Below are 19,340 nucleotides of genomic sequence, written 5' to 3'. Positions count from 1 at the left end.
AAAGCTCTAACATTGATCTTTAAGTAGAGCACATTCTACTTCTTCTTTGTATTGAAAGTTGGCAATGAGCCTACATGCCATGTGAGTAGGTTCAAACCCACTACCTTCCTTTTGAGAAAGGGAGTTATTGCTGGGCACACAAGAGGCAAAAGTGGAGCTTATTCTTAAAAGCAAATAATATTTTTCCCATTTAAATTGTTTGCTAAAGCTATGAAAAAGATTTTAATACTACTTACAAGTGTTTTGAAGTGAAAATCATGGAGAGGGTGGGAGGTTTGGAGTGCTTTTTTTATTTATCCCTCTTTTAAAAAGGAATGGAGCCCTTGAAAACACTTTGAACCTAGTAACACTTAAGGTGCACATTCAATTTGCCAAAAAATGTTGCTAAGACATTAGCAAGCCCCCAAATAAAGAAACCACTTTTCGTAACAGGTACATAATTTTTCACCTTCTCCTTCTCACACTGCACTCAAATTGACTTGACAGTTAAATACTTCTATCATTACAACAAATAAGGTGCCCTGTACAGGAGCCAGTACAAGGTCACCCAACACGCAGGTAGAGCTAGCAACCATCGGGGAAAACTAGCCATAACTAGCTGTCATTTTATTTGCAAGCATATTCAGATAATTTTGAGAGTACAGCACAATTATATCTCTATTAGGGGAAGCCAGGAGGATTTACCGGAGGATGGCACATGTTACCAATTCCTGCCATCGACTCAGCCATTCTGCAAGCTGCCTCCACCTGCAGCATAGCCATTGGGAGCTACCGACAATCGCCTCGACCTGTAGAATAGTAAGCATGCTCACTAGTCCAGAAAGGCTGCCAGAGTAGTAAGCATGCTCACCAGTCCAGAATGGCTGCCAGAATAGTGAGCATGCTCACCAGTGGCCATTTTACAGTCTAGAATGGCTGCCAGAGCAGGCCAACAAGAGAGGAAGAGGCTGTGGCATTCCTCCACCTGCAGAATAGCCATTGGGAGCTACCGACAATCGCCTCGACCTGTAGAATAGTAAGCATGCTCACTAGTCCAGAAAGGCTGCCAGAGTAGTAAGCATGCTCACTAGTCCAGAATGGCTGCCAGAATAGTGAGCATGCTCACCAGTGGCCATTTTACAGTCTAGAATGGCTGCCAGAGCAGGCCAACTAGAAAGGAAGAGGCTGTGGCATTCCTTACTAGTTAATATCACTTCCCATAGCAATTTCCTTCCAGAATTCCTTAACCCTGTGGTAAGCCATCCCCGTCCACTGACAACAAAAAGTTGTTACTGGAATGGCTGTCAAAGTACGGGTTAGGCCAACCTGAAGGGAAATGATTCCTTACTACATCTTGATGCTACCATACCCAAGAAAAACAAAGTTGACAAGTAGTAAAATTCAAGCTTGCCCAAAATTGTAACTTTAAAAACAAAATTAATAAGTAATAACAATGGCCCAGATTTAAAAATTATTTAACACCAAAACTAGTGACATTACCTACAAGAATCAACATTACCCCTACACAAGTGAAAACCAGAACAGCTATTACCTTGAAAAGAGTTCAGTGACTATGAATACAAGAGCATGCAATGTGGCACTCACCACCACCAGGAGTATGACAATAGATAATGCGCCTGAGAGTACAGACATGTCATTCTTTCAAGTTGAAAACACTCGAGCCTCGTGATCAAAATCGTTAGGGTACAAAACCGATGTTGCAGCTCATTGCAGAAGACTCTTTGCTACAAAAACCATCACTCTGGAAGTGCAGGAGGAGCAGCCCCAAAGCCCCCTCCACCACGACCAAAACCTGGTCTGCCTGCAGCTCCAGGCCCCTGAAAACCCAGAATAAATGATTGTTAAGACCTGTCCATACTAAGCTTGAACTCGAAAAACTTAAAAAATGTATCATACCCTAAATGAAGGTTGGAAACCCTCTGGTGCACCCCCCTTATCACCAAAGCCACCTGGACCACGGGGCGGTCCTCCACGATAACCATCTCGGTCTCCAAACCTTGGCCTGTCACCTTCAAAACGAGGAGGACCTCTGTCCAACAAGAGCCCAGCTTAGATCTAAATGAATATTATGATAAAAAGCACCACTGGACACAACAATACCCTAAAGCATCATTCTGTTCACAGAGACAAGGGCATCATCATACACCCGTCACCCCATGTACTTTCTACATTTAAATGTGAAGATAATTAAAAGGCATAAGTTCAGGATATACCCAAGTGTAAGAGCCTTCCCCAATCACAATGCATACCCATATGCAAACATAGCAGCGATTCTCTACCCCTCCAAAAAGCTGACGGGGTGCCTATGCTTCACAAAGAAAAAGCAAGTTCTGTACAGCCATTTACCTGGGCCTATCACCAGGGGGACCACCCATTGGTCTGCCAGGAGGCCTGGTAGACTTCTTCAAGGTGGCAGGTACAATTTCTGAAGGAAGGTTGAGATAAGTCCTCAGGTACTCAATCCCATCATTGGTCAGGTACCAGTAGTAGTGCATCCAGGCAAAATTCTCCTTGACATACTCCTTTGATTTGAAGCTTTGCATCAGCTTGATAACTTGCAGATTGGGTACATCAATATCCGGATGCTTTGGCAGATTATAATCCTTCTTGGCATAAAGTACTCCCTCTGAATGATATCAAGCACATGTAAATGCATCGTTAATAAGGGCTTTCAAAATCAACATCAGCCATTAAGCTCCACTTAGGCAAACGTGAAATGCACTACGTCAACACAAAATGTTCACATAATCACATAAGCTTGTGAAATCCACATCAGCAAGTAAAAAGCCCATCAGGACCTTTGAAGAGATACTTGTAGACCTCCACCCGGTTCTTCTTAGGGATCAACTGCCAAATGCAAACTGGATGTCAGGCTAGTCAAACAATAAGGGCTAGACACAGGCCTGTAAACGAAATAAATAATGTAAGGGGCTGCTAAACATGCAGGGCAGCTTGAGCAGCATATACAATTCAACACTACCAGACAGAGGGCTACAAAACCTAGCGTAAGGGCATTCCAGGCCACAGATCCATAACAAGAAGAACAAAAATCCCTAAGCAAACCCTTGATAGAGGGAGCCCTACAAAGACATTATAGAATTCAAACCCTAGAACAGACGCCTGGAGTAAATCTTAACGCAGACCCTGTCAAGAAGAGTAACGACAAAAAAATAAACCCTAGCCGACCCAATCAGCGACCGAAAACCTAAAATCAGACCCATCACATTAATAAAAAGAGCAGAGAGCAACGATTACACAGCAAGAACAGAAACAACAGAGATGATCCTTACCATCGTGGAGAACGATGGCAGAGCTCCTTCGCACAAGGAAAGAGAAAGGGGGGGGTGCACGCTTCACTCGTTTATAAGGCTTAAACCCTAAATTGTTTAAAATGACGTGGAATTTCTGAGTTATTGCAGCTTTCAATTGCCACTTCATATCTTCTACGTGAAAACATTTTTTGAGGGTGGAGCATGCAGCCGCCTCCTCTGTCACCCGTCACAAGTTGCAAGTCCACCCCTCCTCCTCTATCACCCACAGGTTGCAGGTCCATCCCTCCTCCTCTGTGTCACCCGTAGGTTGCAATATACAAACACCTCCTCCTTCGACCCCTCTCTGTGTTGCAAGTCCCCCCTCCTCCTCTCTGTCATGCACTCTCTATCACCCAACAGGTTGTAGGGTGGGCGCTGCATGCAACCACCGCCTCCTTCAATGTGGCGCACTGGCGAGTTTTCAAACTTCTACCTTCGTTTTGAGCAGGTTGGTATTCAGGTGAGTCTTCCAGCTCTTCCTCTATGTTGTGTGCAGCTGGTGAGCCATTCCTCTCTCCCCTCTCTCATTTTCTCTCTCTCCCTCTTCCAGCTCTTCCTCTATGTTGTGTGCAGCTGGTGAGCCATTCCTCTCTCCCCTCTCTCATTTTCTCTCTCTCTCTCACTTTATTTTCTCTAATTTTGTTTGTTGTGCAAGTGTGGTGCTCCCATTTGGCCGTCGCCTCCCCTCCTCGGTCTGCTCGTGTAGCTCTATGTCGTCGACGGTTTCTTTTGTTGAGGTAAGCCCATCTTTCCGGTCTGCTCATGTTGCTCTTTGTCGTCGATGGTGTCCTTGCACTGTATTGCTACGCGTTGTCTTGTCGAGGGTTGCATCTACACCCGGCTAACATGCCCCCCCCACGTGGCAACATTTTTTGAGGGTGCATCACGTTTGCGTCCATGCAGCCGCCTCCTTTGTCACATGCCCGCAAGTTGCAAGTCCACCGCTCCTCCTCTATCACCCACAGGTTGCAGGTCCATCCCTACTCCTCTCTATCACCCGTAGGTTGCAAGGTCGACGCTATATACAAACACCTCCTCCTTCAACCCCTCTCTATGTTGTAGGTCCACCCCTCCTCCTCTCTGTCATGTGCTCACCCGCAGGTTGCAGGGCAGGCGCTGCATGCAACCGCTGCCTCCTTCAATGTGGCGCACTGGCAAGTTTTCAAACTTCTACCTTCATTTTGAGCACGTTGGTATCCAGGTGCGAGTCTTCGAGTTCTTTCTCTATGTTGTGTGCGGCTAGTGAGCCATTCCTCTCTCCCCTCTCTCATTTTCTCTCTCTCACTTATTTTCTCTAATTTTGTTTGATGTGTAGGGTGTGGTGCTCCCGTTTGGCCATCGCCTCCCCTCCTCGGTCTGCTCGTGTAGCTCTGTGTCGTCGACGGTGTCTTTTACTGAGGTAAGCCCATCTTTCTAGTCTGCTCATGTTGCTCTTTGTCGTCTCGACGGTGCCCTTGCACTATATTGCTACACGTTGTCTTGTCGAGGGTTGCAACTCTGTGCCGTGTGCGTGTGTGTGTGTGTGTGTGTGTGTGTGTGTGTGTGTGTGAGAGAGAGAGAGAGAGAGAGAGAGAGGGAGGGATTAGTTGCATGTGTGTGTGTGTGTGTGTGTGTGTGAGTGAGTGAGAGAGAGAGAGAGAGAGAGAGAGAGAGATTGGTTGCATGCAGCCGCTTTGCTCTTTGTTGGCCATCGCCTCCCCTCCTCGATCTGCTCTCATGTCCGTGTAGCTCTTTATCATCATGTGTGTGTGTGTGTGTGAGTGAGAGAGAGAGAGAGAGAGAGAGAGAGAGAGAGAGAGAGAGAGAGGGAGAGAGAGAAAGAGAGAGAGAGGGAGAAGAGAGAGAGAGAGAGAGAGAGAAGTCGCCGCGATGAAGATCTGCTCATCGCCGGGGATTGCCACGCCTCCTCTCTGTTTCATCACCAAATCTTCTCAGCACACATCTCAGGTCAGTGGACTCAGAATCACTAGCTCTTGATTGATATGGCTTCTACTGGTTCATTGCCCTCAGCTTTTAGGGTCAATCCTAGGGAAGAGGCTCAAAGCCTTCTGAATAATACATCTGACTCGTCTCCCGCTTTGAATACCTCCGTCTTGGCTGACATACTGCATAATTCTGTTTCGCCTGATGAATCTATTAAAGGAGAACATAAAGTAGTTTTGGACACTAATGTTGTATGGCAGCAAATCTCTGTGTTTAAAGCCCGGGCTGTTGTTATGCTATTCTCTAGTAGATTACCCCCAATAAAAGATATTGCATTAGCCATTGATAATGGATTTGGAATGCCTGTCATAGATAAAATTTTCTATGCTGGGCAAGGTCTTTATGAAGTGCTTTTTGCTAAGAATGAGAACAGGGATGCTTTCCTATCTCAACCTACTGTCATTTTATTTGGAGAAGTTGTCCATGTTCTTGACTGGCAACCCATAAAACAAATTAAAGAAGCATTGTTGTCACAGAGTCCTGTTTGGGTAGAATTCATTGACTTGCCTTCTTACCTGTGGCCATGTATTAAGGAGATAACTGGCTCCTTAGGTCAAGTGCTTTACTCTCCCACCATAAACTCCCCCAATAGGAACAAAGCCTGTTTGTTATGGAATACTGATAAGCCCTTTCCTGCTACAATTGAGTTGGACATTCCTCTCATTGGAAGTATTGTGCTGTACCTCAAATGGGGAAATCTCATTGGGGCTTGTTTCCACTGCAATAAAGTGGGGCACTTCTCAAGAAATTGTCCCACCATATCACCTCAAACTAACCTTATCCCATCCTACCCTGGTAGCAAAATTTTAGTTCCCAAAGAGCAGATATTTGGGAAATCTTCCTCAGCTCACCCATGGGGTGACAAGAGAGCATCTGCACCTACAGGGCAGTCTGCAATTCCTGTTGGAGGAGATGCTGTATCTCCTTCATATGCTCAACCTCCAGGTGTTAACAATGCTGCTAACAGAAATGTGCAAAGACCCTTGTTTAAACCTACACAAGGAATAGGGAATGCAGGAAACCAGGCAAACACCAATGCAGCACCTTCATCATCCAGGCCTCTCCCTGGGATCAGAGGTGGAGATAGAGGGAAAAGAGCCATTGATGCTGAAGGGTTTCAGCTGGTAGCTTCTAGGAAATCATTCAGAGCCAAGCAACAATCATCTGGGTATATTAGTCCTAATGTTTTTGATCTACTTAAAGAGATGCCATCACCTGAAACTTTGGCTGCACTTGAGGAAGCTTGTAATACAGCTAAAAAGCAAATACAGGATCCTAAAAATATAGATAATCTGGAAATTAACATGACAGATTCTGAGGAAAGTTCTCAGGGATTGAATTCCACTCAGGTGGTGCTTGATTCTCAGTAATGAAGATTGCCTCATATAATGTTAAAGGTCTAAATGACCCAACTAGACTAGGCATATTCAATAAATGGGTTCTACAAACTGATAGTGACATTGTGTTTGTCCAAGAGCATAAAATGCATTCTAGAGGTGGAGCCACTTTCCACTTTAAAGGCTATTCTTGTTTCTATGGAGGTAAAATGGGAGAGTACTCTGGAGTACTAACTCTCATTAAAAATTCTCTAAACCCACAATGGGTCACAGATCACAGATCTGGCAGAGCTTCTGTCTTCTTAGTAGACAGCCCATGGGGCAGATTAGACATTCTAAATATTTATGCAAGTAACAATTGGCAAGAGAGGGCAAATCTCTGGTCATGGCTTGAATCAGTGCCTGTGCAGCAAGGTATATGGGGGGGAGATTTTAACATGGTGCTCAACAGTCAAGATACTACTTCTATGCAATCTATCATATCCTCTCAAGAAAGCAGTAGTTGGCTACAGGTTGCAAATGAACACCATCTTGTAGATGCATGGAGCTCAGGCCAGAATTCCCCTGGCTATACTTTTCACTCTAAATCTCATCTCATGTCTTGGTCTAGGCTTGATAGAATCTATTTCATTAGGGACTCTTGGCTCCCTGCCAAATGCAAGATGCAAGTGCAAATTCAAATGGCTATGTCTGATCACTTTCCTCTCATATTGGAATTCTCTGATGCTGATGCACTCACTAAGCAAGTTGGTGATCACAGAGGGTTGATGGTTAATAACTCTTTATTAAATATTGTCTCCTTTCAAAATGATGTTAAAAAACTGATTAAAGCAGTGCTTGAAATGAACCTATCACATCTGGAAGCATGGGTCTCTATCTGTAAGGGTATGCAACAGTGTATCAGAAAGGTAGGCAAGCAGCATGCTCAGCAACAAAGAGTCAGACTTGTTAATCTACAAAATAAACTGGTTCCTCTGCTATCCTTGGTACATACAGGGCATGTTACTGTTCAGGTATGCAGGGAAATTGAAAACATAAGAGGATCATTGCTTGAGATTGCTCAGAGGAAAGTCTCTAAATCCAGACACAAATGCAGAATCAGAGAACTTGCAGATTGCAATGACACTAGCAAGGCATTCTACAAAAAACTCCAAGCAAAACATAGAAGGGAAGGGTTCAACATGCTCATCTCTGAGGATGGTTCTGAGAGCACAGATAGCCAGTACATTATGCAAGAAACAGTGTCATACTTTGAAAAAATCCTAAACCCCCCTGCTGATACATGTGCAGAAAGACAAGCTGCTATTGATATTTTGTTAGCAACAGTGGACACCTCCATTTCTGGAAGTGATGCCCAGAGAATGGAGATCCCCTTTTCTGCTAATGAAGTATTCTATGCTCTCAGTAAAATGGGAGTAGACAAGACTCCTGGATACTGTGGTCTCTCTAAAGAATTTCTGATCTGTTTTTGGCAAGAACTTGGTCCAACTGTGGTTTCTCTTATCAATGATATTTGGGCACAACAGTATATGCACCCAGATCTTAAGCAGGGGGTAATCAAATTGCTGCCTAAGCAAACCTTCTGTAATCAACTTCATCATTGGAGGCCCATAACTATGATGGGACTCTTATATAAAGTGCTGGCTAAATCTGTTGCTCTCAGAATTGCTCCTCAGTTGAGGAAACATGTAGACAAAAACCAATCTGGGTTTATTGGGGGCAGGTCCATATTGGACAATATACTGTCAGTGCAACTGAGGATTGAACTTGCTCAAAAAACTGCTCAGAACATGGTTATGCTGCAGATAGATTATGCCAAAGCATTTGATACAGTTGCTTGGGATTTCATTGAACAGGTTCTTCAAAAGATGGGCTTTGGGAAGAAAATAAGCAGATGCATATATCTGTTAGGGGCTGCAGCATATTCTAGGGTTCTCATCAATGGCAGATTAAGTCCTCCAATTTATATGAGCAGATCAGTCAGACAAGGATGCCCCTTGAGTCCCCTTTTTTTGCAGTGGCCACACATCCCCTCTTTACTTTTTTGGAAACTCAAGCTGCTGCAGGCAATATTCAAGGGCTTCAACTTACCAAAGAGCAACTCTTAGCCTTGGGATTTGCAGATGACACCATCTTGTTTCTACAGGCTTCTAATAGGAACATTTTCAAATGCATGCAATATATATCTCTGTTCTCTTTGGCTGCTGGAATGAACCTGAATCTGCATAAATCTCACTTAATTGATATTACTGCAGAAAATTTTAATGCATTGATATGGGCTGGTAAGAGAGTGCATCAGGGTCACATTTTTAGACATCTGGGCTATCCTATTGGAGTCAATGTGACTAACAAACAGCTCACATCTTGGGTGGCAGACAAAGTTCAGACCAAAATTGCTTCATGGTTCTGTGATGAATGGCCTCTACATGTTAGATTGAGGATTGTGCAATCTATCCTGCTTCCCTATCTGCTCTATTATATCCCTCTGTTGAACTGGAAACCTTCACACTTGAGTATTTTTGAAACTGCATTCAAAAGGTTCTTATGGGGGAACAAGGGGAAAACCTGTGCATTCATCAAATGGGATATGATCTGTCAACCCAAAGTGAGAGGGGGACTGGGAGTGCTAAATCTGGCTGCACATGCTCATGCAAGAAGAGCAACCATGCTTAAACACATGTTTTCAAGAGATACTTTATGGGCTAGATGCATGTGGCAGATCATTGGCTATTCTGTTGTGTATTTCCATGGGGCTTGGGATTTATCTGATTGGGAGAAACTCTTTTCACATGCACCTTTGAAAACAGGTTGTCCAACTGCACAACTTTTTATTGACTCATGGAAACACATCTGCTCCTTTCTGATTTGGGATGGCAGAGTTAGATACACAGGGAACTCACTAGGGGATGAAAATGTGTTTTGGAGTTTTTTGTTTAAAAAGGCACCCTGTTATAAATTGGGTAGGAAAGCTTTGACAATGTACAAGAAAGGGGTTAGGCACATCAAGCAGCTAATTGATTCTGATGGCAAGTTTGTTTTATTCTTGACAGCTAAGAGAAGGTTCAGATTAGGCTGCAATTTCAGACTTGCTTGGAATGAACTATGTACATACACATTCAATCTGCAGATTCCACCTAATACCAATTTGTGGGAAAGGTTCAGAGACTGGCAGCTTCCAGGGGAGGCAGTTTCTTGGTGGAAGTCCACAACCTCACAGTTTTATCAGGTTCTCTTGGCACAACAGAATATATCAGAAAGATGCAATAAATTGTGGAGAATGCATAGATCTCAGGATTGGTGGATTGCCAGATTATCATCAATATGGAGCTTACCCTGTTCACATAAGCACAAAGTGTTTGTTTGGAGACTCTTAGCAGGTGCCCTGCCTACTGGGGAGTTGCTTCACAAGAAAAACATTGGCAATGGGAAATGTGCCCTCTGTGGGAAAATGGAAAACATTAAACATGTATTTTGGTACTGTAAACCAGTCAAAGAATGGTGGCAATGGATTTTGTCTCACATTCAACAGTGTATGCCTGTTAAACTTACACAGTTTTCAGTAACCTTTGGTTTATGCCCTATGCCTACTGTTGCATTGCAGTTCTGTATGCAGTCAATAAGGATGTGGTTCTTATTCTATATCTGGAATGCTAGAAACTTTTGGTGCTTTGAAAAAGTTCAGCTTTGCAAGGTAACTGTTCCATGGAACATTATTAGAATTAAAGTGATGGAAGATTGTTACAGCATCACAAATGATCAGCTTAAAGCAGATTGTATGAGGATCATGACTCACCTATAACCCATGAGTCAGAGATGATAATGTAAATAGCAGAGTACATATTTCCAAAAAAAAAAAAAAAAAGAGAGAGAGAGAGAGAGATTGGTTGCATGCGGCCGCCTTGCTCTTTGTTGGCCATCGCCTCCCCTCCTCGGTCTGCTCTCATGTCCGTGTAGCTCTTTATCATCATCGACGGTGTCATTTAATTGTATTGCTACACGTTGTCTTGCTGAGGGTTACAATCTTGCGCCGCCATGGATGCGCGTGCGCGTGTGTGTGTGTGTGTGTGAGAGAGAGAGAGAGAGAGAGAGAGAGAGAGAGAGAGAGAGAGAGAGAGAGAGAGAGAGAGAGAGAGAGAGAGAGAGAGAGAGAGAGAGAGAGAGAGAGAGAGAAAGAGAGATTGGTTGCATGAAGCCGCCTTGTGTGTGTGTGTGTGTGTGTGTGTGTGTGTGAGAGAGAGAGAGAGGGGGGGGGAGAGAGAGAGATTAACGTGTGTGTGTGTGTGGGTGTAAGAGAGATTGATTTCATTTGTGTGAGTGTGTGGGTGTGTAAGAGAGAGAGAGATTGATTTCATTTGTGTGGGTGTGGGTGTGTGGGTGTGTGTGTGTGTAAGAGAGAGAGAGAGAGAGAGAGATTAATGTGCGTGTGTGCGTGTGTGTGTGTGTGTGTGTGTGTGAGAGAGAGAGAGAGAGAGAGAGATTAATTTCATTTGTGTGGGTGGGTGTGTAAGAGAGAGATTGATTTCATTTGTGGGTGAGTGTGTGTAAGAGAGAGAGAGAGAGAGAGAGAGAGAGAGAGAGAGAGAGATTTCATTTACGTGGGTGTGTGTGGGTGTGTGAGAGAGAGAGAGAGCGAGAGCGAGAGAGATTGATTAATGTGCGCGCATGTGTGTTTGTGTGTGTTTGTGTGTGTGTGTGTGTGTGAGAGAGAGAGAGAGAGAGAGAGAGAGAGAGAGATTGATTTCATTTGTGTGGGTGTGTGGGTGTGGGTGTGTGTGTGTGTGTGTGTGTAAGAGAGATTGATTTCAGTTGTGTGTATGTAAGAGAGATTGATTTCAGTTGTGTGTGTGTGTGAGAGAGAGAGAGAGAGAGAGACAGAGACAGAGACAGAGATTGATTTCATTTGCATGGGTGTGTGTGGGTGTGTGTGTGTGAGAGAGAGAGAGAGAGAGAGATTGATTTCATTTGCACCGGTGTGTGTGGGTGTGTGTGGGTGTGTGTGGGTGTGTCAATAAATAAGTCCCAAGGACAAACGTTAAGTGTGTTGGGACTTTATTTGGCCACACAAGTATTCACACATAGACAGTTGTATGTTGCTATGTTAATTTTGTTAGATCATCTGATGTAGTGAAAGTGTGTGTAAAGGATACTATGGAACATAAAAGCAGCATAGAAGGTTCAAATGAAGTCTGCACAGCCAATGTTGTCTACAAAGAGGTATTGTAAATGGCATGCAGAAGAATGTAAATGTAATCTATGGCCAAAAGGTAGAGAGTGAGATATTGATACAGCAGCCTACAAATGGCAGAGACTACATTCCTAGATATCTCTGTATTAATCAAGTAAGCATTTGAAAGGAGAATGCTTACAAAGATGTGGCATGTGCATGTTTTTAAGTTGATTGATGTTTCTTTTAGAATGATAACTATTTTATTGTGATGTGAAGACATGAAGTTTAATAGGAGTTAGATGGCACATTTCCTTCAATTTATCTCACAATGGCACTACTCTTGCCACGGTAATATTTAATTGATATATATAAATCTACTTACATTGTGTGGATTAAATGGCTTACATTGAGGTAAAGCCACCATACAGATCCATAATATGGAGTGACCCATCTATTATTCAAAGGGATGGTTCAAATTGTTGATATGGTTGTAGGGGCTCGATGAGTTCATGTTTGTCTTTTTTTACATTTGGATAAGCAAATGTTTAGCTTTTAACTTGCTTCCATTTACAGTGGCTTTATTTATGTTTCTTGCTTTACTTGAAATATTGAACGTCCCACAGAGAGAGAGAGAGAGAGAGAGAGAGAGAGAGAGAGAGAGAGAGAGAGAGAGAGAGAGAGAGAGAGAGACTGATCTCAAAATCTTGATTTGATATCACAAGTATATTGCTTATCATGGATGTGGAAATGGGATCATTTACATTTATTTATGGTAATGAACAAGATATTGAAGGTATCCTTCTTGAAGTTTGCTATAATATAGTCATCATTGTATACCATAATCTATTTAATTTTCATGGTTCAATTGTAGACCCGCCGTTTTGGGAAGGACAAGCAACAGCATCTCTAATAATTAAACTATTAGAAAGCACATGTGTATTACGGTATGAAAACTAGCTTTTGTGTTTTATGTCAATAAAAAGTATTATTGACTTTTTTTGTAACAGGGAATATCTTTATTTTTTGGAACCTAGATTACTACTAGGTTTGTATGGTAGAGACACTTACAACGATAGTTTTAGACTCCTTGGAATTTACTAACTAAGATTACAAAAGATTGCAGATCAGCTTCATGTACATGTACATGTAATGTTTATAGACTATGGAAAGCCAAATAAGTTATATTTTCGGTGCATAGGCACTAGACATTACATAATATTTTGCTTTGCTGTCTACAAGCCTATTGAAACGCCATTCGTCTCAAATGTTAATCCACCGAATAAATTTTGTAAGGTTTTATCTTTTTGCTTTTTCTCGGCATAAATTAAATCTTGCAATAGCTAATGTTATTATCTTAAATATATTTTTTGGACAGATGGAGGCGAGGAGTACAGGCTTCCAAGGAGAGAGAATACAGTCGCACAAAGATTGTTTTAATGCGTGCTTATGTGGGTTAAGATTGTCAATACTATTTTGGTTGGAATTCTAGATGTATATCTTTATGCCAAGTTTGGTACTTTATTCAAAGAAATGTAAGTGCTTTAGGAGCTTCTACATGGATATATATGGCAAGCATTGTTGAAATTTGAGCATTGTGATGAGCTATGGTGGATCAAACACTAGAATCAACATCATTAACAAAGTGATTAGCAAATAGTTAAGACATAATTAGTGGGTAATTAGTAAATAGATTAATGTAGGCATGGATACTCAAAAACCAACAAATTCTCATTAGGGCAATGCCTCAATTTATAGAGTTTACATCAAGCATCTAATCCCATTGATTTCTCCATGATTCACTCAACCTCTTTTCCCTGATTCTCTCCACCTCTTCATTTTTCCCAGAATATCTCCCAGAATATCTCCACACTTCCTAAATCTTCTCATGCTACCCTTTATTCTCTCCCAGTAGATTCTTTTCACCTTTTCACAGGTTCTTTCACATTTACACATTCTCTTTTACAGCCTCTAACCAAGGGCTTGTTCCCGCACACACCCTATTCACTTGTATTTTTAACACCTCCCCTCAAGTGAATACTCCTAGTACACCTAGACCCTATACCAAGTTTGCCTCCCCTCAAGTGAATACTCCTAGTACACCTAGACCCTATACCAAGTTTGCCTCCCCTTACTTGATAGTCTGCGACTCGTGTCTAGCACACCTCCCCTCAAGTTATCTTAGCACACCTGGACCCTATATCAAGTTTCTCTCTTACTTGACAGCCTGCGACGACCAGTGCCTCGAGTCCCTAAACTCATAGTCCTTGACACTCTCTCTCTCTCTCTCTATGTGTCCAAGGCTTACTATAGTTGCCCGCGACCTTGACTAAAGTGCTCACACATACATCTCTCTACCACGTGGCCTACATCATCGGTGGCTCAGAGGTGGTTTTACTTTGTTGGGGCAGGTTACATTGGGTTGTGGGGTCTCTCTCTCTCTCTCTCTCTCTCTCTCTCAGATTTTCACATGGCTCCTCACTCTTTGGAGCCTCACATCTTCTCTTGCCTTCAATCTTCTTGTCGTGGTGGCAGCTTCTCTCCACACGTCCGTCTCTTCTTTCAGTCTTCTTGGGGCAGCTTCTCTTCTCGTGTCCATGTCTTTCTTCAATGCTTCCTTTAGATTTTCTTGGTGTGGATCTTCCTCTTGGAAAGGGATATTCTTCTTCTTTCATGGCTGGGGCCATGAGCTTGTCCGTCAGGTCTTTTTGCTCCATGTGAGCAACATGTTCAAATGATTTGCTGACAATTCCTTTGGGTTTTTGATGTTTATCTTGTATCATTATGCAATGCAAACCCAAATTTATGCGGGAGGTCTTACCTCTTGCCTTATTCTTGACAAGGGCAGTGTCTGATCCCATATTTACACTGATGCAATGTGCCCAATACATAATGCGTATAGCATTCATTCTTATGCACATTCCCAAATGCAACTCTGGCTGTGAATAATCTTGATTTTGAGTGAGATTTACAGACAGTAACCAAGGGTTAAATGCAAAATGATGATTTTCACAAATTTATCAGTACAATTACCAGAAATTACATTAAATCAAGGGTAACCAATTTGTACGGAATGGTTGGAGTATCAAACCAACTCCGAATTGAAATATGAAGTTATAGGGATCTGTATCAGATACCTAATGGTTAATTTAAACCCTCAATTGCACCAAAATATAGTGATTAGTATTGATTAATTATTGATTAGTACTAATTAATCATTGATTAGCAAATTAATCCACTATTTTGTATGCAAAAAACAGAGTATGCGGGGAGTCCAGATCTGGTGCCTTAGACTTCAAATGAGCTCAAATGCTTTCAAAGGCATCAATAGCAATGAGTCTAGTAGAGGATTAAGCCAATAAACACAAGATTTGACCAAATATTGAAAGCTTAATCTCTGTTTTACCAAAGTCACCTGTAGATTTGATGAAGAGCTTGGATCTCACTGTAGACTTGATGAAACTGAATTCTATCTTCACCAGCTTGTAGAGCATGCTTGAAAAAACCTTGGGCTAAGAGGAATTAGAGACATTTGAACTGATGAAGTAGTAATGTCAAAAATAGCTCAGAAAAATGGTGCCCCTTAATCTGCGAAAATCTGCGCTTCTACTCGGCGGTTTGCTACGATTCTTGCATAGGCTGGAGCCCAATGATGTTGGCTAGCTATGGCTGGAAGGATTTGGCCTAATGTGATGTGTGCAAGGAGAGGGAGCTCCTCCACTGGCTGGGGGTACAGAGATGAGTTGAAAAAAGAGGGAAAATTATAATTTTCTACTAATCCTAATTAGCAAAATAATTAGCAAGATAATGGGCTCACAAATTAGCATGGCTCTGATACCATGTTGGAATTTGAGCATTGTGAGATGAGCTATGGTGGATCAAACACTAGAATCAACATCATTAACAAAGTGATTAGCAAATAATTAATGTAATTAGTGGGTAATTTACAAATAGATTAATGTAGGCATGGATACTCAAAAACCAACAAATTCTCATTAGGGCAATGCCTCAATTTATAGAGTCTACATCAAGCATCTAATCCCACTGATTTCTCCATGATTCACTCCACCTCTTTTCCCTGATTCTCTCCACCTCTTCACTTTTCCCAGAATATCTCCCAGAATATCTCCACACTTCCCAGAATATCTCCACACTTCCTAAATCTTCTCATGCTACCCTTTATTCTCTCCCAATAGATTCTTCTCACCTTTTCACAGGTTCTTTCACATTTACACATTCTCTTTTACAGCCTTTAACCAAGGGCTTGTTCCCGCACACACTCTATTCACTTGTATTTTTAACAAGCATGGTGTGTATATGTATAGGTTGGCAAGTTGAGGACCATGAGGCCCAAAATGGGCTTCAAAAATAAGGCTTATCTCTACTAACTCCCTGGACGAGCCTTTTGTTTTTATGCATGTGCAAGAATACTCTTGCCCATTAGGGACGGGTCATGCCACCAGGGACAATATAGGTGTGTGAGTGTGTAAATAAGTGTGTGTGTGTGTGTGTGTGTGTGTGTGTGTATAGGTACATGTATGCTATGTTTGTACTTATGTATCTCTAGAGATAGATAGATGTTGTTCATATGTGTAGGTGGTCTATGTGAGATAGATAGATGTTGTTGATATGTATAGGTAGTCTATGTGAGTACCATGTACACATATATGTGCAAATATATGCATTTACATAAGGATAAGTTAAAAATGCATATAATGTATGTATACTTGATTGCTTCTATGCATGGGTATATATGGATGTATAGGTATGAATGCGTATATATAATGTATATATGTATGTGAACATATATATTTACAAAAACATAAATATGTGTATCTGTATGTAGGCATATGTGTGTGTGTATGTAAATATATATGGATAGACATTGTAGATGTATGTGTATATGTATATATATTATATATGTTTATATGTGTGCCAGTTCCTAAAGTATGCATGTATGTGTGTATATATATGCAAAGAGATTTTGTGTGTGTGTGTGTGTGTATAAACATGAGAGAGAGAGAGAGAGAGAGAGAGAGATGTCCATGACTGTCTTCAAATTTAAGGCCTACTCTATGGTATCCAAACATGAGAGAGAGAGAGATGTCCATGATAACTAGCAATTGTGTATAATTGACCTTATGATAAATCTATAAGCATGTGACTGGAATTCCCCTAAGAAGCCAACTTGATTTTATGCAAAGATCAAGCAATCCAAGGATCCCAGTCTGACATTTAGATAAATGATCTCACCAAAAGATTAATGAACACGACCCATCAACAAGACGTAGAAGAAACAACAACCATTTGAAAGGTCCAGTACTCCAAGGAGCACTTATATATGCTCTCAAGCATGGGCATGCATATGAAAACACAACTATGAGCAAGAAATAATAGAAGTGAGTGCCAACAAGGAGCTAAAGTAGAAAAACATGGACAAGGATTTTCTTGACACCATGAGGCTGTCCTCTATCAACCAGCCTATTTTCTTGACACCATGAGGATTTCCTCTATCAACTATAACTAACCATGGAAGGTTGTTATAACCAACACCCTTTAAACAATCCCCCCGTAAGAAGTCTAGTCAAATGCCAAATCTGATTATGTGTCAATCGAGCTCAATACCATTAGTTCAAAGAGGTTCAGACAAGCCAAAGCACTACTTGATAGGATAATAAATGAAACCATGCACACTGACAAGATTTAAACCCTCATAAACAGGTCGACTGCCCGATTGTTGAATGCATGCCGTTCTTGATTGCTTCAATGACACTATCATGCTTAGGGATTCCGAGTCCTTCCATTTTTTAATAAGAAACCTTATGGTCTCTTAACATTCTCTCTTGATGATTGGATTGATATCCTTGTCATCCATAGAAATGACCTGACAATTCTCTGTTAATAATCTCCTTTTAGTTTAATAATTTTACCATTATTTTGCTCCCTTTGCTACCTAATGAATCTTCTTCTAACCCTTCTTAGACCTTGAAAGTCTTTCTTCTAAAAGACTTCATTACTCTTACTTCTATTACTTTTCTTTCTTTCATTGTCTTTCAACCCTATTGACCCAGTTTTGGAATTCTCTCCCTTCGTTCCCTTACTTCCTTATTATAAACAACTTGAGCTTAGCTCCATTAGATTAGATTATACCATAAACTCTAGGTCCCAAACCAACACCCTCATTTCCTTATGTGGTATAAGCCCCTCGCGATTGTTGCCAATCAGTGCAAGAATGTTGTTGTTCATGCCCAACACTTTTCAAGCTCAAATCTTAACTTTAAACTTTTTTCACCCCAACTTAGAAAAAGCTGGATGCAATACTTTTTTCTCCTGAAACCATTGGAACATCTTTTGCCTATTATTAAATTGAAAATACTCATTTTAAAACCCAAATTCAAAATGCAAGGCTGTCATGATGTGGGTAGAATATCTCCTTTGTTATGTTCTAAACCATATTAATAAGTCTTTTTCGGTTACTTCTAATCAAGTTTTATTATTTGTCTTTATTACTTGGATTGCCTCACTTCTTGTAGAAGTAAAAACTACTTTTATCACTTTTTATTATTTTCAAGACCTACTCCTAAATCTGCAAAGAATCTTGACTCTTTCTCTATATCCCCTATTTTCCCTAATTTTACAAACTCTTGTGTTGCTCTTCTCATTGAGCAAATTCTTAAACTAATCCATTTGATTAAGTACAAGCTAAATTATCTTCTCAAATATCTTTGCATACCCCTACACCTTCTTGTACATAAAAATATGACTTGTTTTCATTTGGGGATCCTCCTAGAACAACAATGGTGGTGGGGAGCTAAAAGGTTTAGCAAATTGACTATCCTCTTCATCATTACTAAATAGCTTGACTCTTTGAAGAGAATAATGGAATGTTTTAAAGCCTTTCACTTGATGAGGACGTGATCGATATTAAGAAAGGGGGAATGTAAACCCATTTATGGGTTAACGGCTCTGCCAGTGTCAAGAACGAACACACCAAAAGGATGTAGAATTAAGCTATGAAGCAATGGAGTCCATGTCTACAACTTAGACAAGTGCCTATGATAGTATGAAGGAATACTTACGATGATTCCCACACCATGAGCATGTGGTAGCCAGCTAGGATGAATTCCCTCATGATGTACTTCATGGACATACACATAAACACAATGAAGAATCAAGATATAAAGTGGTATTGTCCATTTTAACTACTTGGATGAGTGCTCATATTAGTTTGACATAATGATTCCCACTCCAAGAGCATGTGGCAGCAAGCTAGGATGAATTTCCTAATGATGTACTTCATATATTATGAGATTAAGAATTATATAAGAAATAGGCCACTTATGAGTCATGAGCACTCAGTTAGTGACACCTTAAGTGTGGCCGACTGAGTGCCCATCGCTTTATATGTTCACACACGTTGTGTGTGTGTGTGTGTGTGAGCACATAAGGCCTTGTGTATAAGGTAACTTTTCTCATAATGCAAATATACTCTCCCATTGTATAAGTGAGTCTTGCTCTCTTACTAATCATCTTCCAAATTACATG

The 19,340-nt window shown here is 41.2% G+C and overlaps 1 protein-coding gene across 1 annotated transcript; it reads right to left on the bottom strand.

The window, feature by feature from the left end:
* Nucleotides 1-1,507: 1,507 nt before the first annotated feature.
* Nucleotides 1,508-3,400, bottom strand: LOC147633378 (small ribosomal subunit protein eS10z-like). The gene is made up of 5 exons (XM_086806441.1): nt 3,291-3,400; nt 2,799-2,847; nt 2,347-2,626; nt 1,897-2,029; nt 1,508-1,817 (listed from the first exon to the last, which is right to left on the bottom strand). The coding sequence occupies exons 1-5, from the start codon at nt 3,291-3,293 to the stop codon at nt 1,737-1,739; spliced, it is 546 nt and encodes a 181-aa protein (XP_086662567.1). The 5' UTR covers nt 3,294-3,400; the 3' UTR covers nt 1,508-1,736.
* Nucleotides 3,401-19,340: the final 15,940 nt, after the last annotated feature.

This window comes from Cibotium barometz, chromosome 12, assembly GCF_041138505.1.
Source record: "Cibotium barometz isolate CiBa-2024 chromosome 12, ASM4113850v1, whole genome shotgun sequence".
NCBI classification, from domain to species: domain Eukaryota; kingdom Viridiplantae; phylum Streptophyta; class Polypodiopsida; order Cyatheales; family Cibotiaceae; genus Cibotium; species Cibotium barometz.
Note: the sequence above shows the minus strand (reverse complement) of the source record. Positions and strands in the feature narration are given on the sequence as shown.

Bases quoted from the DNA above. Each gene is read 5' to 3' on its own strand.
- LOC147633378 (XM_086806441.1), bottom strand. The intron at 2,030-2,346 runs GTAAATGGCTGT...CTTGTTGGACAG, and splicing joins CCCCCTGGTGATAGGCCCAG to AGGTCCTCCTCGTTTTGAAG. The intron at 1,818-1,896 runs GTATGATACATT...CTGGGTTTTCAG, and splicing joins GTTTCCAACCTTCATTTAGG to GGGCCTGGAGCTGCAGGCAG.